General features: G+C 28.4%; 1 protein-coding gene and 1 long non-coding RNA gene across 2 annotated transcripts in view; one reads left to right on the top strand and one right to left on the bottom strand.

Annotated features, from left to right (window-relative positions):
• The window catches only part of LOC122270953 (uncharacterized), a 36092-nt gene that overhangs the window by 2289 nt on the left and 9413 nt on the right, over positions 1-24390 (bottom strand). Inside the window, exon 2 of the long non-coding RNA XR_006226068.3 lies at positions 14146-14177. This is a non-coding gene — a long non-coding RNA (uncharacterized LOC122270953). The remainder of the gene's footprint in view (positions 1-14145; positions 14178-24390) is intronic.
• The window catches only part of LOC107449348 (glucose dehydrogenase [FAD, quinone]), a 129096-nt gene continuing 107074 nt past the window's right edge, over positions 2369-24390 (top strand). The window contains exon 1 of the mRNA XM_016064849.5: positions 2369-2801. Within this exon, the coding sequence (XP_015920335.1) occupies positions 2675-2801 (127 nt within the window). The 5' untranslated portion in view covers positions 2369-2674. The remainder of the gene's footprint in view (positions 2802-24390) is intronic.

Raw genomic sequence — 24390 nt, 5'->3', positions numbered from 1 at the left:
AAGGTAAAATATTTTATTTGCCTTAACTTTATGGTTAATTGGATGTACAGACTGCTGTCGGTCATTTTACCATAATTTTGGAATGAAAATTCTAACCGTATGCCTTTGCTATTCCATTATAGAAAGCAAACGGTTTTAAGAATCAGATTAATAAAATATATTGTAGAACTGGTAGGGAATGGATGAGAAGATAGCTACCGTATTGTTTTAGTAACTAGACTACTTTTCTCGGATAATTTACTTTAAAAGTTAAATGTGCACTATAGAGACTACATTTCACTTTGACTTTTGGTACGTACGAAAATTGCTGTTAAACAACTGACTTTAAAAATTGATGCAAAATTAAGAGAACAATGAAAAAAAAACAGCTTTTGCTTAAAAGGTGCACCATAATTTAAAAAAGAAAACCGAGAAAAGGCGCTACGAAGTTTGCAGTTTAAAAGTGATTATTTTAATGAGTAATTTCTGTATCTGAATTATTTTCTATAGCATACTTGTTGAAATTAATTGGCTACATTACTTATCTAAAAAATCATACATATATTTTCCAGAGTACCATTTGAGTTCTATAATTTGATTTTATATTTGTTTAAATATTTTTCTCGTATCAATAAAATAGACGTAAATTGTCTTTTTGGATTACAAATTTTTTTTATATGATAATTTAAGAAGTATATAAAGGTTTCAAGCGAATTCTAACACCTGTCATAGTATAAAATATTAAAGTAGATTTTTCCAACGTAACAATATTATTTTTCTAGATAATACAGTTTTTTATTCTTAAAAAAATCTGTTTTTCATATCATGTTGTTGTCGAGACGTTTATACCACATTTTACATAAACTATGCCTAACATTTTAACAAATTTTCATATATTTGTTAGTTTACTTTCTAAAATATTTCTTTAATATAGTAGTATCATAGAAAGCTTGAATGTAAGGTCTTCGACTTTAATTATCTATGATACATAATAATTCTGTACTTCAACGCATATTTTTTCTATATTATATTATTTCTCTAACACATACTTTTTCTGCATGCTCGTAGATTATAGTTTAACTTTATATTCCTATGTAGGATTATGGTTTGACTTTATATTCCTATGTAGGATTATGGTTTAACTTCCTATATTGCATTTACACATATGTTCGTATATCATGTAGATTTCCAGACTTTAATTACATATTTTACTTATGTATATTTTTAACACTTCCCCTCATATTTTGATTGTATTTTATTGTTCTTTAGCACATATTTTTCCTACACTTTGGTATTGTAGAAACAAGTTAATGCAAATTTACTTATATTACAATATATATTATTATGTTACACAAAATTCTGATTCTTCCACATATAACTTCCTGTGTTATTTAGTTATCCTTCATTTTAGCTGACAACAATTTGATGCGTTTAACGTAAAATTTTATATATTTAAACGATTTATTCCTTTATTATAGAATATTTCAATACACATTTTCCTGTACAGCATTTTTTTTTATTACTAAACGCATATTTTTCCTTCATTATATTATTTTTCCTATCCTCATATTTTTCCATATGCTGTAATAGAGATTGTGAAGCAGTATATATAAGCAGTGTATTATTGCAGTTCAACTTTAACTTACTATAATATACAATTCTTCTATCTATTTTAGAACATATGTTCGAACATTAAGTTTTTTTCCCCTTTATTTTAAAACACATGTTTCAACGTTATAGGATTTTTTAAACAGAAACAATTTATTCTTTCTTATATTATAGACTACACCGATACTTTAACATATATTTCCCTGCATTTGATACATGTTTCTGTATATGCAAAGATTCCGCATAGAGGCCCATAGAAACTGTATTATAACCGAAAATATATATATATATAAATAAAAGTAGTTTCCTTTACTTTAACAGAGAACGGCTGTAACTCAGAATGCCAACTGACCATAACTGGAAACAGTGAATGGCATTTACCTAATTACTAAAGGAAAACTCTCGCCGCATCTATTACAAATAACAATGTTGAATATTTAACATTAGCAGTGAGAGTAGTGATTAAAATTTCATTGTGTGCCTAACACTCATTTTCAATGCTTACGGTCATCTTCAGCGGATGATAACGACCACCACCACCCAGAGCATCCTCAATAACGGGGCTAGCAACCTCTTCCACCTGCATAACGGATGTAGGACACTCGGTGTTTTCGAGGGACATGCAGAGATGCATACTAAATCATCTTCATCAAGAAACCCTCTCTCCATCATCAAAAAAAGAAGAATCTTTCATCTATTCGCCAAACAGAATCTGTGACGTCGACAGAACCGGTCGTCGGCCCGCGAACGAAATTCGAAAAAGCAAGACTCGGTCAAGTTCAAGGCAAGCAGTGGGCCTCTCCACACGGTGTTTCAGAATCGGATCAGATATAGCAGATGGTGCACGCGCTTTTGAGCTCGATTCTTTGAAGCGAGACCAAAGTTCTTGTCGAATTCCAACTGACAAACAAGCAAAGGGAAACAGGGATTAGACGGATCGCCGGAAGAACTCCGGAATGGAACAAGAATGTGGGTGCGTAAGGCATCCCCAACTGTTGCAAATATTGCACGGGGGCTTGGATAAAGTGATTTAAAATAACATTTCAGGAATTTTAAGTATTTATTCGAAGAGGGCCCGTGTCACAACATGCCGGATGTGGCCCCTATTTTACCAGCTCTTGTACCTTTGGCCACATTATTATATGTGTTCGGTTCGGAATATTTAGTTCCTATTTCAACCGACAAAGTTGACTCAGAATATGATTACATAGTTGGTGAGTAGATTTTAAATTTTAAGAGTAATTTTAGCTAAGTGCATAATTTTTACAAATAAAAAACTTAAAAACTATGTTTTATGTAAGATTAATATTGTGATCAAAATTGATGATCGTGATCAAGATTAATAATGTGATCAAAATGTGATCATTAATATCACAAGTAAATGTAGAATTAATGTAAGCGAGGGAGTAAAGAAAGATGTATCTTAAACTAAAGAGTTGTTATTATTTTTGAGAAGGAAACAAAAAATATAAAAAAGGTATTTTACGTTGCTTTTAATTATCACAAAAACTTACAAAGAAAGCTACAAAAAGAATAATTAAATCGTTTTTAACAATGAGAAAAACTCAAACACTACAATCGATATTTATTGAGAACTAAAGAAAAACTGGATAAGAAAAACTTAAATACTTCATATTTAAGAACAATATCAACAAACAGTAATTTGAAGAATAACAAAAATTATATTTAATACTCCTTTTTTTTCTTCTTCTCCTAAACGTAAATTAAAATTGTTATTCATAAATTAAAATTATTACAAAATCAACTTTAGTTAATAACTTATTTTTAATTATTAATGTATGGTTAATTTTTTGTTTCTATTTTGTCACTTAACAAATATCACAAGATTTTTCTACCACTATCACAAAGAAGTACTAAATCAGCAGTTATGCCTTTGGTTGACCTTAGCCAGCATCTTCTGATTTCAATACAAATATATCGTTGTTCGATCATTAAAATATATCTGTTCACGCTAATGGAAGAAAGTTATCATTTCGCTTAGGATATATATATATACATATACAGCACGAATTCTTGTTGTTTGCATCATGTCTCAAGAACGCCGAAAATGACCAAATTCACCTTATGCAAAATATTCGATGATTATAATCTACTTGAAATAACCAGTTAGCAATAAATTATTTTATTCTGAAGACCTTAGGGTTATTATAAATAATGAAAAGTTCGTTAATGTGGAGGAACTCAATAAAAGAGCACAGTACTAACTTGTCGTGTAGGCATTGGTTATGTGTGGGTATTAGTTATGTGTGGTTACCAGATTCTTTATATTGATATGTTCAATGTGCTCATTTAATTACTAAATCAAAATTTATTGCATTACTGATTAATAAAAAATTTTAGTAATAAAGTTTTGTAAATTTAAAAATATTAAGCTAAATAGAGGTTTATTATTAAGGGATATTGATAATAGTATAAATAGTTAAATGTCATTGTTAATCATTATGTGACTTTGAATTTTATCTTGTGAATTTATCTTCCGTCGTAAGGATTCCTTCTGTCATAAAACAAAATTAATGTGTCGCTTTTAAAAAGTTTAGTGTTGATTTACATAATATTCGATGTAATTTAAAATTCAAATCTTGTGAGTTTATCTTTCATTGTTGGGATTCATTCTGTCGTAAAACAAAAATATTGCGTTGCTTTAAAAAAGTTAAGTGTTGATTTATATAATATACGATGTAATTTAAAATTCAAATCTTGTGAATTTATCTTTTGCCGTAAGGATTCCTTCTGTCATAAAACAAAAAACTGCGTTACTTTTATAAAATTTAGTGTTGATTTGCATAATATTCGACGAAATTTTAAATTCAAATCTTGTGAATTTATCTTTCGTCGCAAAGATTCCTTCTGTCATAAAACAAAGATATTGTGTTGCTTTAATAAAGTTTAGTGTTGATTTATATAATATTCGACGTAATTTAAAATTCAAATCATGTGAATTTATCTTTCGTCGTAAGGATTCCTTCTGTCATAAAACAAAAATATTGTGTTACTTTAATAAAGTTTAGTGCTAATTCACATAATATTGGATGTAATTTAAAATTTAAATCTTGTGAATTTATCTTTAGTCGTAAAGGTTCATTTTGTCTGAAAAACAGACTGTTAGCAGAAAAACTGTAAAACAGAAATGTTAAGCTTAAACATTTGCTATTAAACTAAAATGTCACAAATAATTGCTTCGTATCAGAGATAAACAAAAATGAAAGTATGATTCAGATGCTACCTCTTAAGTAATAAATTTGTGTACGATATAAAAAACTCTAAACTCCTTAGTTGCATGCTATATTACAAATATTATGTTTCGGTCTCATATAAACAACTAAAGAGTTATGAGTTGGATACTATGGCACAGATAATAAGTTGGAAAATCGCTTAAAAATTTTCTTTCACTTGATATGCTTTCTTATTTTTTAGGAAGTTTCAACTAGTGAATGTATGATATAAAATCTATATGTAAGAAAAAAAATGAAATTAATTAATTAAAATTTTTTAATTGTAAAATCTTTGATGAATAATTAAAGTTGAAGTATTTACAATGAAGTATTAAACATTATTTTTGAGAGTTTTATCTCAGTGTTTCATGAAAATATTTAACTACTTCTACAATTGTGTTATTTACTTCTTTCTGAAAGCAGTTTTTTTTAAGTAAAACAGTATTATTTTTAAATTTTTTCTGTGTTTCATCCTTCCTAAATGTATTAAAAAAATAAAAATTTTAAATAGAGTCTAGAGTATTAAATGAAATGTAAAATATATCAAAGTCATGAGCGAAGTACACCATAGAGAAATTTTGAATATTATAGATTTTGCTAATCTAAATTTGAGGAAAACCTTATAAAAAATTTCTATTAGAAGAAAGATAATTGAAAACCATTGTTACACAAATATATTTGAGAAAATACTAGAATGATAATTATTAAATAATCATTTCTAAACCAATATTAGTAAATTTTCCTTACAGTGACTCATTCTCTAAAAAAAAAATTTTGGCTTCAAGCTAAATTTATGAATTTATTTTTCTAAAATTGATTTATTGGGTTGATTGATCATATTAATTAATTTTATTCATTGACTTATTAATGTTATTAAGTATATGTGTGTTATAACTGTAAAATTTTTAGTAGAAGAGCTTAACGTTGTAAGTCAACATGCTTTTTTTAACATTTAGTTATTTATTACTGTCGTAGATATATGTTACTTTTAACGAGGCCTTTTTAAAACGATTATTAAACAATTTAAAAGAAAAGAAATTTCGATTTATATAATAGTTGATTTCATTCAAAAACAATTGCTCAAAATAGAAAATCATTCTTGAATAAATTTTCCCTTTTTTAAATTTTAAGTTCAAAAGGATATTCTATAATAAAATATAGCTTAAATATTATACTTAGAAAAATATTTGTTTTAAGGCAATTATTTTTAAGTTTTATAGAATTTAACGTTAAAAAAAGATCTTTTCCCCCCTGTTTTAAAGCCAATATTTATGCAAAATAAGTTTTTCCTTTTCCTCCGTCACAGTAATAAATTTCTTATGTGTATTTAATTAACTAGTTATTTTAATGTAAGACATTTTATTCAAAATTAAATTGGAAATTAGAATTTATTAAGATTAGAAATAACTTTAATTTGAATTAGAAATAATTTTGTATTAGATAATTATTCATTTTACAGTAATGGTAAAGGAGTTGTATAAACTTAAAAACATATTTTAATATATGTTCTAAAAAAGAAAAAGAAGTTTAAAACAATTTTAAAATGACTAAAATGAAACCAATTTTTGTTTTGGATTGTAACAGTAGAAAACCATTACAAATAATTACGAGTCTGCTATCTTCTAAAACAAAATGCTTACAAATATAAAAACATTTTTCTTTCTATTTCTCATTTACTAAATAAAGATGAACAAAAAAGATTAAAGGAATATTCATCTTTTCATTGATCAAATACTCTTCTATCCTTTGAAACATATTTTACACTATTAAATGAGCAACTGGAGCTTGAAACAATTGATTTCATGAAATTCTTCTTTTTGATTCACAGGATAAAACACGGTAAGAAAATTAGTTTAGAGTTCAGATAGTTTACCTAGGTTTACAAATACATTTCTGTTAAATTCTTGTTTTTACTTTAAAGTAAGTTTTAAGTGTCATTCTGCAAGTATAACTGATAAATGAAATATCAGTAACACGTTATTTATCAATATCAATATTTTTTTTTAAAATTTAAAATCGTAAAAAAACATGACAGAATGATAAGTTAATGACAGATTGAATTACTGTTGTGGTTTGATATGATTATCCCCGCCAGAGTTAAAATAAATTCTGAAAATTTTTCCATTGAGAAATATATTAATTTAATGTTATTTACTTAAATATTATTTACCTAAATATTATTTAATATCACAACTATAATATGCATGAGTTAGTATAAGTAACACTGAGGAATGAATTGTTGAATTTAAGCAAATATTTGATCTTGCATATTCAGGTGTGGTGATTGCAAATCTGATATTAGTTGTGCTCTTAAATCTACAGACTTTTTTAAATAAGATTTTTAGTCTATTTTTTGTGGAAATGTACAAGTTAAAAAGCGTTATATACAACAGGGAGTTGCATAAATGTTGCCACGAATTTCTTGCATAGTTTAAGCACATTATCAGGATTAAAATTGCATAAGAAACCATCCCCTGAAATGTAGTCTTACGCGGCGAAAGGCGTTTCCCTGTTATGATCTGTTCAGAAGCACTCAAAGAAACACTTCGTAATAGGAAAGTGCCCCTAGAGGAGTATGACGATATTTTTAGCCATGGATTCCTACACAATTTAAATTCGGATTATCTGCCCTAACTCCCCTAGAACTTTGCCGCAACATTTATATTACCCCTACTATAAATAACGCTTTTAAACTTGTACATTTCGACAAAAAATCGACTGTAAAAATGTCATTTAAAAAAAAGCTATAGCTGAGAGAGAGAAACCGACTTTAAATTTGAAATCAGTGACATGAAATCTAAGATCCGTTACGAAAATCTTATGCAATGGAGAAAAAAAAATTGCTTCCTAATGTTATTTTTGTTATTATTAATATTATTTACCAGTTTTATTAAAGATTTTACTCTAGCTTTTTGTTAGTTTATTACAAAATTACATTTTCTTTAACCCATTCTATTTACTATATGTTTCCAACTCTGAAGAAAAACTGGAAACATAATTCATTTTCTTTAGTACGTAAATAAAAATGCGTCAAATATTTTTAAAATTTAATTTTTTTCAAATAATTTTGATGCAAGTATCAATCAATTATGTAAAAAAAAGTGTTACAACATATTTTGAAAAACATTATTAATATGTTGATATCTATTAGGGGACCGGGGAGTAATGTAGTTTCAGTGAATTTGGTATTTTTTACCAAGATTTTATTTTTAATCAATAATGTATTCACCTTCGCTAAAAACAACCTTTCACTGACGGATCGAAAATGAATCGAAATGGATAAAAAAAATGAATTGGTTTTTAAGAGTAACGAATATTTAATGCGACGAAACGACATTACTTTCCGGTCTTCCTAATATAATAATATAACAAATTAATATCCATAGTAAAGTTATGTCCGTATTCTTATAAAGAGATATAAAGGATACGTCATGTTATGCGTATGAGTTTGATGCTGAACAGCGTGTGTAATTTTTTTTTAAAAAAAAACTTTCTTCACGTTTGACATGAATTATTGTATTTTTTATACCCTTTACTTTTATTAATAAAAAAACCTTAACAAACTTCTTTTCTTAAAACTCCAAACTAAGTATCTTTTTCATCAAGCATACTTAAAAAGAAAAGAAAGTGGTATAGATTTTTTTTTTAAGAAAGGGAATTGAATAACAACTCTATAAAACAGAAAAAAACAGCGGAACATGAAAAGGAGTACCAAAGAAAAAGAATTTGACCAGCTTCAGTAACTGCGCAAAAAAAAATTATTGTTAATAAAAAAAAGTATTTTTAAAACACAAAGAGTAAACGAACATGCTTCGTTAATTAAAGCTTGTAAAGAAAATTTTTTTTTAAAAATGTAAGCAATCAATGTACTTTGTAGCAGAATTGTACTCTGTTGCGTAACACTCGTAATAGGATATTACTATTACACGGTCTTTACGTCGCAATGGAAGTAGCAATATTGTTCTAGCTAAAGTAGCGTAAAAAAAGTTTTTTTTTTTTCGAATGCAAAAATTTTATTATTCGCTATGAGAACTTCCAAAAATAGTTTGTTTATAGTATTAATGAGTTCAGCTGGTTTCAGTTAAAGTTAGAGTTAACATCTAAAGCAGCTTCTTTTAAAGTAAATATTATCGATAAAAGTTTTTAAATAACTCTCGTTAATATGCGAGCAGTACTTTGCGCAAAAAAAATAAACAGACCACCCAGAATAGTTTTAGATGTAATGATCGGATCTTCACGTTCTAGGGCTCGATCTTAATTGTTCGAGGAGTAAACCTCAAACATGCTTGTTAATTAGAGCAGATGATATAACAACAAGTTACGAACACTTTCTCTGAATAAACATGCCTTTTTTTCAATGGATTCTGACTTCGATTCTCAAAATGTAGAGGGTGTGAAAGAATGATCCTAAGTTTGGACCCACCCCCTAATGTTAATTTTATTTCTTCCGTATTTCGCCATAACTCGGGAGCTTTTTAAGCGAATCGAAAAACTTTTGCACAGAATTATAACTCCTGTTTATCCAGAGACAATTTATGGTAAAATATAATTTTATAATAAATATTTATTATTTTTTATTATTTTGTTTATTAATAGTCTAAAAATATTTCAATTGTGAGGTGTACGATTTTTTGCATTAATTTATAGAATACAATTTTAAATGACAAAATACGAAATATGTACGAAATAGGTCGGATAGTTATTAAAAAGAAGCTAATTTTAAAAATAAGACGTTCTTAAATTTCGGAAAGTTCGACTCCTTATATTCTTGAGATCAAAAATCCAAATGGGTCGAGAAAAATGTGTGTTTATTCAGAGAACGTACTCTTTTGTGTCTGATTTCGCAACTTAAAATATCGTCTGCACTAGCTAATTTGCAAAATTGAGACCACCCCAGCAAACCTTGAATTATTATTAATTTCAGTTAAAACATTATAATATTTTGTGGAGTGGAATCAATTAATTATAATTTACGCTCATTAGAAATACAATTTTTGAAACAACATTTAAAACACTTACTTGTTTTAAATACAATTTTGTCCACATATTAATCTCAAAGAAATTAGTAATTTTAATATTTTAGTAATTATAAATTATGCGGAATTAAATAATTATACCTTATGCTTATTAAAAATACAATTTTAGAAACAGTATTTAAAAACCTTTCATGTTTTAAGCACAATTTTGTCCAAATAATATAAATCTCAAAGATATTGATAATTTTAATAATTATAAATTATGTGTATAAGCAATGGGGAATTAAATAATTATACCTTATGCGTAATTAAAATGCAATTTTTAAAACAGCATTTAAAAACCTTACATGTTTTAAACACAATTTCGTCCAAATATTATAAATCTCAATGAAATAATACAGGAAGATTTTTATTGAATGCAATACAAAATTCAAAGTATCACTATCTGACAGAAAATTGCTTTGTCTATTAAACTTTTATTTTATTTATAGCTTACAAATACACGTTACAAGGAGTCACTGCCTAACCCATAGTTGCTTTGTCTAATAAACTTTTACGTTATTTATAATTTACTAATATAAGTTACAAAGAGTCACTATGTAACCGAAAATTGCCTTCTTTACTTAATTCGTGACTTTCAAAATTATGTTAGAACGAGTTACTAATTAAACAAAAATTGTCTTCACTATTAAAATTTTACTTTATTTATAACTTACAAATATACGTTACAAAAAGTCACTATCTAACCAAAAGTTGCTTTGTCCATTGAACTTCTTCTTTATTAATAATTTACAAATATACATTACACCAAATCATTATCTAATAAAAAGTGTTGCTATGTCTATGAAAATTTTAGCTTATTAATAATTTTCAAATAAACTTTACAAAGTATCACTATCTGACAGAAAGTTGCTTTTCCTATTAAACTTTTATTTTATTTATAACTTATAAATATACGTTACAAAAAATCACCAATTCACTGTAGGTTTCCTTGTCTATTAAACTTATACTTTTTTTATTATTTTCGAATATACGTTACAAAAAATCACCAATTCACTGTAGGTTTCCTTGTCTATTAAACTTAAACATTTTTTATTATTTTCGAATATACGTTACAAAAAATCACTATCTAACCGACAGTTACTTTGTCTATTAAACTTATACTTTATTTATAATTTGCAAATATAAATACATAATTTTTTACAAATATAATAATTTGTACTTAATATATAATTTTTATTTATTTATTAATAATTTTAATTTATTTATTTATAATTTTAATTTATTTATTTATAATTTTAATTTATTTATTCATAATTTTAATTTATTTACTTATAATTTACAAAGATACCTTACAAAGAGTCACTACCTCACCGAAAGTTGCTTTGTCTATTGAACTTTTGCTTAATAACTTACAAATGTAAGTTACAAAGAGTTACAATCCCATGAGATGTTGCTTTGTCTATTACTTTATTTATAACTAACAAATATACGAAACGAAGAGACATTATCTAACCGAAAATTGCTTTGCTTGTATTATTTATAACTAAGAGTTACCACTAACAGTTAGTATCTAAAAGAAAGTTGCTTTTTCTACTAAATTTTTTCTTTATTTATGATTTACAAAATTGCTTTGTTTACGTTTTAATGACTTTAAAAAAAAAGTTAGAAAGAATCACTATCTTAACAAAAGTTGCCTTCTCTATTAAACTTTTACTTTATTTATAACTTACAAATATACGTTACAAAGAGCCACTATCTAACCGAAAGTTGCTTTGTCTATTTATATTTATTTATTTTTGTACCGGTTGACAAACATCTCCTTTTTCATTTAGAGTCGATGGAGCGGGTATTCACCTATCTCCTTTTTTTACACACAGTTTATTTTATTCATTTATGTGTTCACAACCTTGAACGAAAAGTAATGATATCAAATTAACTATCTTGTTTCGCAATTTGCACCATAGAATCTCTAAAATGTAATTTATGGTTTTGCTTTTTCGGCATTTAGGTTAGGAGAGAAAGGGGTTAAGTTCTATCTCAAGTAACCCAATCTTGCAGATATGTTACACCATGGACCAGGAAGATTGAAAATGATATAACACGTGGTGAGAACAATAATGGAAGGTTAGGGGTCGACAAAGATCATGGCATTCACGTTTGACACACACCCTAACCCTTTTTTTAGCATACCATAAGTAGAAGTTTATAACTTAATAATGCTACGTTTCAGCTTTATGAGCACGCATTTTTAAAAATAAAAATGATTTATATTTATGTTTTATGCAGTAAATACAGCTTCGTAAACATGTGAAAAGTATTTTTTAAACTGTCCGTGAAAACATTCTTGATACTATGTAAGAAATGAAACATAAACATCGTTATAAGCAGGAATGTATAAAATAAAACTAACTTCTTCTAAGTTTATTTTGTTCTTTGTTTATCACTTTTTATTCTTTATATATGTCAAAAATATCATTAAAAAAAACTACTATTATTTCTTTAATTTCTGTTTTTCTTTTTATATTATCTTTGGGACTTTATTCATTACATATTGATCTCGTTTCTACTTTCATAAATAAATGAATATTGTTTTACTTTTAATTGAATTTTTCATTTTTTATGAATTATAAATCATAAAAAAATCCTAGATATAAAAAAATTGTATTTTACCTTTAGCAATCTCTAATCAAACTGTTAAGAACTTCACTGTTAAAAAATTCTTATTAAAGATGATTAAATAGCAATTTGTTTAATTGTTATTTTATCATATTCAACCAAAGCAGTCAAACAATAAAAACTGACATTCAAACTGTTAAGTATGAGAAAAAACGTTTATTGATTGTTTTTAAACCAGAATTCTATTCGCACCAACAAGGTCCATCTTATGAAGCCTGGCCCACAGAGCTACAATGTCCGTTGAAGTTTTATTTTTATTTTTTAGAAACTATGCTAGTCGTAAATAGTTACATTTTTTTCTGTAGTATAGTTAATCTAAATGCATAACTTTTTAAAATACCATGCAAGTTCTGGATTCGGTTTTGTATTCATGGTTTTTTTACTGTACCATTTGCAAACGCTTTCAAAACGGTTCCACTATCCATGAACTTTATGGTTAATCAAATGGACAGACTGCTGCCTACTATTTTACTGTAATTTCATAATGAAAATTCTAACTGTGTAAATAAAAATAATATTAATATACGGTGCAAATTATTTGGGATAAAATAAAAATCATTCTTTTTCAAAACAATACTGCATTCGCTATTATTATGACTATATATATAATGAAAACGTTTAAAAAAGTTTTCGCGTTATTGATTTTTCGTGCTATTGATTAAATATATTGACTACGATGTTGACTAAGAATTTCCTCATTTTACAGCTAATAAACACACTATTATATATATACATACATATTAAACTTAATTGTCATATTGTGTACCCCCTAACAATCCTATAATTATTTCCTCTGGTAGTGTACACTAGTATTCGGAAATATAGTACGTGGTCCAATATAAATATTATTGGTCAATATTAAGGTACGATATCGGACCATGTGTTAAAACAGAATATTGACTTCAAATTTCCTCATTTTAACGCTATTCAACACACTATTATATTTATACACACATAGTAAACTATATGGCAACATTGTGTCCCTCCTAATAAGCCTATAATTACTTCCTCTAGTAGTGTACATTAGTGCTTAGAAATATAATGCGTGGTACAATATAAATATTATGGGTCAATATTAAGGTACGATATCGGGCTATGTGTTGAAACAGAATTCTTGATTTTCTTGATTTTATCAACGTTGAACTAAACTTTGATATCATTGTTGATCACATTTTTTTCTGTAGTATAGTTAATCTAAATGCATAACTTTTTAAAATACCATGCAAGTTCTGAATTCGATTTGAATCTTGTGAATTTCCATTTTAATCAAAAAATTTCTATTTGATTATCTAGTTTGAACCTTTTGACCAAATTTAAACTATGACAGGAGGTCAAGCCAGCTTTAAATAATCCGCCTAACGTCTGGAAATAAATAATTATTCATAGAATTCCTTATGTCTCTTAAATAGAAACTAATATGTGAGAGTCATTTGCACCCCCCCCCCCAAAAAAAAAATTCCAAAGCATTTGTTTCAAGCAGTGATTTACAGTTTATCGAACGTGCTTAAGTTTTAAAAAACCAATAATGTGCTTTAACGGAAATTAATACTTCAGTCCTATTTGCCGAAAAAAAAATCCGAAAATATACCAGTTTCAAATGGAATGGTGCTTTTGAATATATTTAGGTTTAACAACTAAACTAAAATTCTAACTACATAAGAGAAACTTACATATCAATTCAGTTTGACTGGGATTTTTCATTCTGAAAAGAAAATAAAGGAGTTTAGTAGAATTCATAAAGATTCAGTTTCTTAAAAATAGTTCCACGTGAGAAAGATTTACACATTACTACACAATGTGCATCATAACAATAAAAAAATTGAGCAAGTTACTTTTTTAAAAATAATTGCTATAAAATATTAAAATGCATTATAAAATTAAAATGCAATTGATACAAATCTATCCAAATCACTCTTAGCTTTTCGGAACGAAATTAAATTTTTTTTAAATATATGAAATTTTCTTCAAACATTTAGCTGAAAACTTCATAAAATCATTAAAATATAATAAAATCTAGTTAGTGATGTTTTAAATTAAAAGTCTTGAATATTTCCCTGAATATTGAGTTATGTAATGTAGAAAAACATTAAATCATAATAACGTTTTGATATGAATTCTAAAAATCTATTATGTGTGTTTTTTGAAGGTTGAAAGCTTTCGTTACTTAATTTTTTATCATATTTCACTATATTCAATTTGAAATTTTAGCTATGAAATAAAAAAACTATTGAAAATGTAAAGGCATTATAATGTGGCACATAAAACTCCTTCACATATATATTTCGTGGTTTAGAAGCTCTTTTAATATATTTTTCGTAGCAAATATCAGCTTTGAAAATTCTATTTTAAAATTTAAATACAATAACACCACTAGCATTCTATCGTGTCAAATAAGACTTAAAAGTAATTTAATTCAATAAATAATGGAATGTGAAATAAGTTGAAAGTACACTGAGAAAAAAGTATGGTCAAAAATACCAGAATATGTTATAACTTACCGTATTTTTGACAGTAGCACCAAAAAGCTTGGTAATTTTTACTGAAGCGCTTTGTAATGATTTGCAGTAAAATATGGTTTATAATATTTGATAAAAATTGGTAGATGTATTGAAATTTAGTTTTTTTATCATGATACTTTAGAGTAGTGTTTCCCAAAGTGTGGTACGCGTACCCCCAGGGGTACGGGAACAGTTTAGCGGGGGTACGCGTTCTTATGCGAAATATCTCGCAACAAACGAAAATTGCAAAAAATTTTATTTTAAAACAAAGCTAGCCATGAAAATTTACGATTATGAATTTTTCTATTGGCTATTTTTTGCAGAGTTAGCAGTTAACAATTAGTGGTGTCCACAGCCAGTTGTGATTTTTAACTTTTGTGTAATTTTTTTACAGTGAAAAATATATTCATTTTTTTATTAGTGGTACACAGCGTTACGAAAAATTTAGAAAAACCATTTCCTTGGTTAAATTTGCATTTCAGTTTTGTATTTTTTATTTTGAAAATTAAAATTTCTGGCAAACCATTATCCCTAACGACTAAATTTATGGTTTAAATATCGTATAATTTTGTTTTATTAACCAGAATTGTGTTTTTTTTACCAGAATTTTCCAAGAATTTTTCTCCGTCTAGTTAGTTTTCTAAGTTTCTGTTTCATTCCTGCAAATAGTTCCATTTTCGTTGCTAATAATTGAAGCTATTCTTATTCCCGCTTTCTGATATTAATTAAAATTGCCGGAAGTTTTTGTTCAAATTCTGAATGTTGAGTAATTGACAGCAAGAAACTTGTAGCCTTTAAACAAAACTGTAAACTTTTGATAGTTACATAACTTTAAGCCTAAAGCTAATGCTTTACAAGTACTCAACCCACCAATCTTGTTCTGGTTCACAGACTAAATTGTTTACTTTGACCCTATTTTTAGATATTTATCGCTTTTTCTTCTCTCAATGAGTCGAATTTTCAAAACGATCTCAAAGTATCTTCCAAGCACTGTTTTTAAATACACTGGTTATCATAAATTAAGGAAAAATCACAAAAATAGCGATAACTCTTTCAAAAGTAAGCCAAACCGTGCAAAATTTGCATATGTTGTCCACTAAGAGTAGCTGAGTAAAATTGCAATATGCAAATTAGTGGCGCTGCACTCGGCTTACGTCATCTGCCTGGAGCATAAAAGTCCAAGTTTGAGAGAAAGCACACAAATTTTACTGTGATTGCGACATTGAAAATCTGAGATAGCCAATTCGTAATAATGACCTCTAGGCATCATTTGCCTGAAGAACTACGATGGAGAGCCATCGGGAGACTAGAGGCAGGGCAGAGTCAATCAGAAGTGGCCAGATGGCTAAATGTGAGTCCATCTGTGGTTCATAGACTTTGGAGGCAATTTCAAACCACAGATTCGGCATCTAGGAGGTTCAGTCAAGGACGGCCAACTGTTACGACCAGTGCCGATGACCGATATTTGACATTAAGTGCACGCAGGAATAGAACCGCTACTCCGACACATCTTAGATCCTCTCTTGCTGCAGCCACCGGAAGGTTGGTGTCAACGTCAACTGTGCGCAGAAGGCTCCACGAAGGTGGTCTGTATGCGAGACGACCAGCCATTTGCGTGCCGCTCACATCACGCCATAGGAGAGACCGTTTGCAGTGGGCCCGACAACATGTCCACTGGACGTCAGATCAATGGAGGCCTGTTCTCTTTACGGATGAGTCCAGGTTTAGTCTAGAAAGTGACAGTAGACGTTATTTGATATGGAGAGAACCTGGGACCCGTTATCATCCATCAAACATCCGTGAAAGAGATGCATACGGAAGAGGCAGTGTCTGTGTTTGGGGATGCATATCCTTAGGAGGGCGCACATACCTCCATGTCTTTCCAAGGGGAACCGTGAATGCTCAGGTTTATCGAGACAACATCCTTGATGCTTATGTGCGCCCATATGCCGGGGCAATTGGTGATTGCTTCCTGTTACAGGACGATAATGCAAGACCACACAGAGCTCGCATTGTTGATGATTATCTTCAACAGGAAACAATTACTCGCATGGAGTGGCCAGCTCGATCCCCGGACTTGAATCCTATCGAGCACGTTTGGGATGCTCTAGGGAGGCGTGTATCTGCCATCAATCCGCCCCCTCAGACCCTTGCCACGCTTGCAACTGCTTTACAAGAGCAATGGCTCTCACTTCCTATTGAACTGATAGACCGCATAATTGAAAGCATCACACATCGCTGTTTGTGCTGTATTGCTTCTAGAGGCAATCATATTCCATATTAAAGGTACTTTTTCTATTGCAAACCGATACTTCCAATTTGTTTATTTTATACATGTGCTAATTTCTATACTACTATTAATGTCTGATAATTTCTTTTTATGTTGTTTAATACCTTACTATGTGTTGTATATTGTGGGTAAGTTTCATAAAATTCCATGTGTAATTTCTTGAGTTATCGCGATTTTTGTGAATTTTCCTTAATTTATGATAACCAGTGTATGAATCACGCAAATACAAATATCATGTAAATTGAAATATCTAAACCTTGATTACTCAATAGTGTTGCTCAACTTGGATGGAAATTTGGCTTAATTTAACACCATATTAAGATTTCAGTAAATTTGTACGATACCAAAGGTTCAACTTAGATCAAATGTTTATGAGTTTAGTTTACAGTGAAGTTAAAATACTATTTTTAGATTCATATAAAGGTTAATATTTGAGTCTGAAAATATTTTCTCGATTACTCGATATTGTGGTTCAGAATAAGTGGGAACATGGTTTAATTTAACAACACAATAAGACTGCAGCTATTTGCGTGATATTATAGTTTAACTAAAACAGATATTTTTGAGAATGCACTTTTGTCAGAGTATTATTTTTAAGTTTTTCTAATGACTACTTCTTTTTTGAAACATTTTCCTCTCTTACTCGATATTGTGGTTCAGATAGAAGGAAACATGGTTCAATTTATTTATGTCACTAATACAGAAATATTTGATCGATATTAGGGTTAGAATTAGATAAAATATTTATAATACTGCTGTAAAGTTGAAATATTATTTTTAAAGTTATATAATGGTTACTGTTTAGATTTGAAGCATTTTATTTTGTTACTCAATGCTGAATATTACTTCCTTGAAAATATTTACTCGATTACTCGATATCGTAGTTCAAATTGAACTGCAACATGGTTTAATTATGATTATTACAGCAAATTTGCACGATATTATTGTTCAACTTATAGTTAATGTTAAATAAACTTCACTCTTATTGTACAAAAAATGATAAACTTGGAAATATTCGTACTTGTAATTATCAAGTTTACACACAGTATGTGTAATTATTATCTCTATTTTTCGATTAACAAGTAAAAAGGAATTTTCTACCATCTTTACATATCAAAGCAGCTACATGCAAGTGTAGTAGTTTTAAAACTAAATAACATTTTCGTTCCATGCAAGATATTACTTGGTGAAATAATTAAATATGCTAAATTAGATATTTACATGCAATTATTATTAATTAGTTAAACTTTGGATTAATTTCCAGTTTTTTTTTTTTCTTTTTCTTTTTTTTTTTTTTTTTGCTAAATTACCATAGTGACATTTCTGGTAAAAAAAACAGCAAAATTTTGGTAATAGAATCAAAATATATGGTATTTAAGTCATTCATTTGAAAAAATTTCTGTTCATATGGTAAAAATTTACCATAAATTCTGGTTTTCAAAATTATTATTTTTATTTACACACGTTCAGTAGCAATACAAAACTGAAAAGTAAATTTAACCGAATAAATGTTTTTTTTTTACCATGCCTTAATGCAGGGGTCCCCAACCCTATGCCCGTGGGCACCATGGCGCCCGTCGATCGATCTAGGTGCCGCGCTTGTGCTCAACGATAAAATATTTCAGTTTTCCATTTTCCCAATAAATGCTATGCAAATACATACTGAAGTACTCTGGCTCAGTAAAGGTAAAGTACTTGATAGATTTCTACATTTAATTGGAGAAATAAAAAAGTTATCTTGCAACCAAAAATCAAACAAAAAATCAAGAACTAAGAGATCCTCTTTGGCTAGCAGATTTGTCTTTCATAACGGACATAAGGAAAAAACTAAATTATTTAAACTTGGAGCTGCAGAGAAAGGACTAACATAAAGCAAAAGTGATAGAGGCTGTAAACTCGTTCAGAACTGAGCTAGTTTTGTGGATGTCACATTTGAAAATGAAGTCTCTTGTGCATTTTCCAAACATGAAAAAATTGATAGGTGACAGTGAAATTGACTTATTAACATTTGTCATCAACCTCCAATTGCTTAAAGATCAATTTGAAAAGCGCTTTCAGCAAGTTAATATCATCGAGCCTTTGATAACTTTTTTGTTAATCCTTTTACCAACCAAATAAACGTAACCGTAATAGCAACATACATTTCAGAATTTCTTCAAGTAGAGCGAGAAGAATTAGAGATAGAAATTTTGGATCTCCATTGGATGACATTATCCTCAAAACTATTATATCACATGAGAAATTCTGGGATATATTTGAAGGACTAAATTCCATACTTAAAAAGAGCATCATATTCTCCCAATTATGTAGCGCTGGCCAGCGAAATGCCATGCCAAACACCACATGCCACTGTATTTTATAAATAATTTTTATACTTCGTATGTTTTGAAAGCAATTTTGTAATAATTTATTTTACACAAAAATATTAATTGTATTCATGTGTTAAATTAATTTTTGAAATTTAATTTTTTGTGCACTATATGTAGTGTGTATTATTACCTAAGTCTACCAACTATAAATTTATCTTAAAATAAATGGTGCTCGCCATTCGACCGATATTTTGGTATTTGCTTTTAGGTACAAAATGGTTGGGGACCACTGCCTTAATGTATCATGATAAAATTACAAGAATTTACTACATTTACCAAAATTTTTAACATATTATAAAATTATATTTTTTTGTTAATTTTACCAAACCTTCGGTAAAAATTATCGTGCTTTTTGGTGTCTCCATAGAGCCTAAAATGCGGAAAAGTTTAACAAATTCAGGCAGCTTTGACCAAACTGTTTTTCTCAGTGAAGAATTATGAAGTTTTCCCAGCAAATAATATAGAAACACTTCTAGTGACATAATTAAAATGTTGAATGCATACGCATATTTAGTTTTAATTATTTAAACTTTTGATGAAAATTGTAGTAGCTTTTAAAACGAATTACATGGTAGTGACCCAATTTAATATTTTAAAATTGGTCTATACGTTTAAGTTATAAGTTATTATTAAACTTTGGAAATTAGCTGGTAATTAAACTTTGATTTGGGTTAAAATATTCCTTTTTAAACCAGAATAAATCTATCATAAAAAAACCAACTTAATTCATTAAGAAAAGAGTGATTAAACTTAAAAAGGATCTTTATTAATTTAAACTTTCATTACTCAATCGAAGACTATAATCTTGAGCTTTTAAAATGTATACCGTGAGATATTTTCACACATACACACCCAAAGTATAATAAAATATAAAAAGATTAAATTCCAATCGTTCACATATTAGCTGCTCTATTTGTTACGCATTCGAAAACTTTTTTCCTTACGATTAGTTTCTTCTTCATTTTTAGTACAAATGAGTTCTTTTGTAAATGGTTTTAGGTTAGAAAGCAACATATTATCAGTCATTAAATGTCTAAGAATGTTAAAAGCGAAACTAAACGCTGAAGTGCTTTTTGGAGAATGTCGTGTGAATTTAAACGCGTGCTCAAACGTTCTTACTTAGCACGTTATCTATGTTTTAAAGTAGCGTCTGCAAAAAACACTTCTGTTGTGTTTGAAGAGTTGAAATCAAATCAAAAAATATAACAAATAACAAATAAGGTGCAAGTACTCAAAAAGTTCTATTTTTTATGCCAACAATAGTGTGCTATTTAAAACTTCAAAATATAAAAGATAGAGTCGTATTAAAATACTAAAAAGTATTTTAAAGTCAAAAGTCTAGTAAAAAAAGTCTGTAAAGCATTTTTTTCTTCAAGGAATTCTTATTGTTTCAATACATTAAAACGCCAATATATTACATAGGGGAACAAACTTTTTTTAAATGTTTTTCGTTCCATGAAATTTCGTAACAAATCTTGCATATTTTTTACGCCGCTGATTTCAAACAACTTATGATCTAATTATCAGTTTTTACGTTCTCGCACTCAATTTTAAAGGCTCAAGGAGGTGACATCAAATTTGCTAATTAATAACTGCGTAATATATTTTTAGTTATGAAATCAGACACAAAAACGCACTTTTTCTAAATAAACATATCTTTTTTCGACAGATTCAGATTTCTAACCCCCAAAATACAGCCACAATCTGAGAAATATGGTCCCACTAGTTTGGTCAGGAGAGCGATCCAAAGTTTAGAACCCTCAATGTTAATTTTACTAATTGCGTACCCCGGTATATCGCAAGAAATTTTAAAGCGAATTAAAAAATTTGCACTCAGTTATAAAATATCTTTATCCAAAGACAAATCCATGCAAAAAATAAATTTCGGTGCATATTTATTATTATTTTTTATTTTTTAAATAAAGGTCGAAAATTTTTTAATTATAAGGTATACACCTTATTTAATCATTTTAAAGACTGTATTTTGCATTGCAAAATACAGAATTTGGGCAAAAACGATCCAGTAGTTCCTGAGAATTCTAATTTTAAGTATCTGATGGTCCGTTTCTTTGGCTCACTTTACAAGTTTAAAAGCCTTTTATATAGCAGAGGGTTACAGAAATTTTAGGATAAACATGTTGGGGAGTTAGGGTATGTCATCAGAATTAAAACTACTTGAGAACCCATGCCCGGAAATGTCATCATACGCCGTAAGGGGAGCTTTCCTGTTATGAACTGTATCTTCGTGTGGCTCTGAACAGGTTATATTAGTGAATGAACGCCCTTGGTCGCGTAAGACGACTTTTTCAGGCATGGATATTAATGCAATTTCAATCCTGATGACGTGTCCTTACCCATTCTAGTCATTCCTGTTCTATATTTTCTCTTCTTAATCGTGGCTCGTTTAAAAGAATTTATAGATATAAAATACTGACTTTAAATTTCATAAAGTTTTACCAAAGTTTACTGTTATCTAGCATTTAATAATAACGGATTAAATGGTCTAATTAATATATTACATAACTAATGGCGTAACTGACTTGATAATGACTAATGATGGACAGGTGACAACCATGGATGACGTAAATACCTATGGGTTACATTACACAACTTCTAGCTGGTTGTTATTTTCATTGCTTGTTTTAGGGTAGGGGAGAGTGGGGTCAATTGTAACATTTTTTACTTAACTATTTTTAACTAACAAAAAATCCCATATATTATTAGTATTAATTGACAGACGAGTAAAGTAGACTATCCTCTACTAGAAAAAAAAAACCTGATTTTAAATGTTATTATATTAGTTATTAACAATTTTTGACTATCGTGCACTTGTTATAATTGTCCCCACTTACGGGGTCAATTGTAACAGTTCATAAATTCAACTAAAACATAGTTAATTATACATATTATCATAGTTGTGATATATTTTTGTATTGATCAAAATAGTAGTGATATTTTAGGAGTAAAAATAATAATGAGCAGAGACCTAAAGGGTTAAACTTTTAACTTTAAGGGGTTAAAAATTTTAATTTATGCTGTGAAAGGTGACAAATAAAATAATGCACATGCAACATAATATAAATGATATAGGAAACTATTGGTGGTTCTTAAAGAGTTAAGTAATGGTTTGTAAACATAAGATTATTTATTTTCAGCTGTTACATTCGTCCCTTTACTTATTGTTACAATTGTCCCCAATACGCCATTTCAGCTTCATTTGTTAAAAACAATGCTAGTTAATTTGCAAAACTAATCTTTTTTTATTGAAATGTTAATTAAGGTGTCCACTTACATATTTGGTTACTAATTTTTATTTGTTTAAACAAAATTACTTTGTTACAATATAATATTCTAATACCAAAAAAAGTACTTTCGGGGCGTGAAAATATCTTTTGTGATGTAACTCTTTCAAAAGTACATAAAAATGGTTGCCATCAGGGGTGTACATGTAGATTTATTAAATACACCTTGTGCTCCAATCTAGAACCCGATACTCGAAATTTTTGCTCTGTTACAATCGTACCCTGTTACAATTGACCCCACTCTCCCCTACTTATTGGTGTATGACTTTTACTAGTCTGGGACAAGAAAATCATCATTTAATATCACGAATTATTTGATATTTTCCATCCGTATAACGACTGTTCTTTTTTATATTTACAAAGCTGACGCAATTGCGTTTCATGGTTGAAAAATGATTGACGCAATTTCATGTTTTCAATTTTTTTTTAACAATTAAGTTTCTTTAAAACTTTATGTTTTCATCAACTGTTTTTTTACGATGATAAATGTCTGATCACGTATTGACTTTAAGAGCAGATCTATTTGTTATAGTTTCATTGAACTGTGAAAAATTGGGTGAAATAAACAGAGAAGAAAATATCTATCGGGACAATTTGAAGAAAACATAAGTACAATTTTTTTTAAGCAAAAATATTAAGTTGACGTTAGTTCCCAAGAAAATTGTAATTGTTGATGGCAACTTTCAATTTGTTTTTGTTTTAAACGAAATTATTCTACTCAAGTTTTTTTTAAACGAAATTTTCTTCGGATTGAATAGTTTAAAATAGAATGATTCCGGCAGTTTAGTTGACAAGATTAATTTGCTTTTTACTTTATTTTCCTTTCTGTACTTCCTCTTCAAAAGAAATGTTTTAGAAGTTTGTCAAAAGTTTTGATTTTTTAATGAAGTTTGTTTCGAAAAAGATCTTTTCAAAGCAGAATTTAAGCGCTATTCTTTCTTCAAATATATATAAATATGATTAAAGAGATAGGTACGAAATTTTTCTTTCTTGCAATTGTTAAGAAATCAATATTTTTTAAACAGTTATCAAGTAGATATTAGTTCACAAGATTGTCAAATATTCAGAATAACTTGATAAAACTTTCGACTCGGTTCTATTTTATTTTTTTATTAGAAATTTTTTTCTCAATCCCCACCTGCGCTGACATTCGTCAATTCAGGCGTATTAGGGCAGATTTGTTGGCCACTCTTTAATGGGCACCATATTATGTGGGCCAAAGTAAAAACCTAATTAAACACCATATCAGTTATTTTAAAAATGTATTTTTAGGACATTTAATGGAGACAATCTGTTTAGTTCAGAAAATTACCATTTCAATTCTACTTGTTAAAAATTTGTAAGCAAAATATTTATTTTTTCGTAAATTTATTTTTGATGGTAAAAATAGGAAATTATTTCACTGCAGCAAATTACATTTATAAGTAGTTTGTTGTTGATTCATTTATATGGGCAA

The sequence above is a fragment of the Parasteatoda tepidariorum genome, chromosome 8, assembly GCF_982258835.1.
Source record: "Parasteatoda tepidariorum strain Cologne lab strain chromosome 8, Ptep-v5.0, whole genome shotgun sequence".
Taxonomy (NCBI): Eukaryota; Metazoa; Arthropoda; class Arachnida; order Araneae; family Theridiidae; genus Parasteatoda; species Parasteatoda tepidariorum.
Note: the sequence above shows the minus strand (reverse complement) of the source record. Positions and strands in the feature narration are given on the sequence as shown.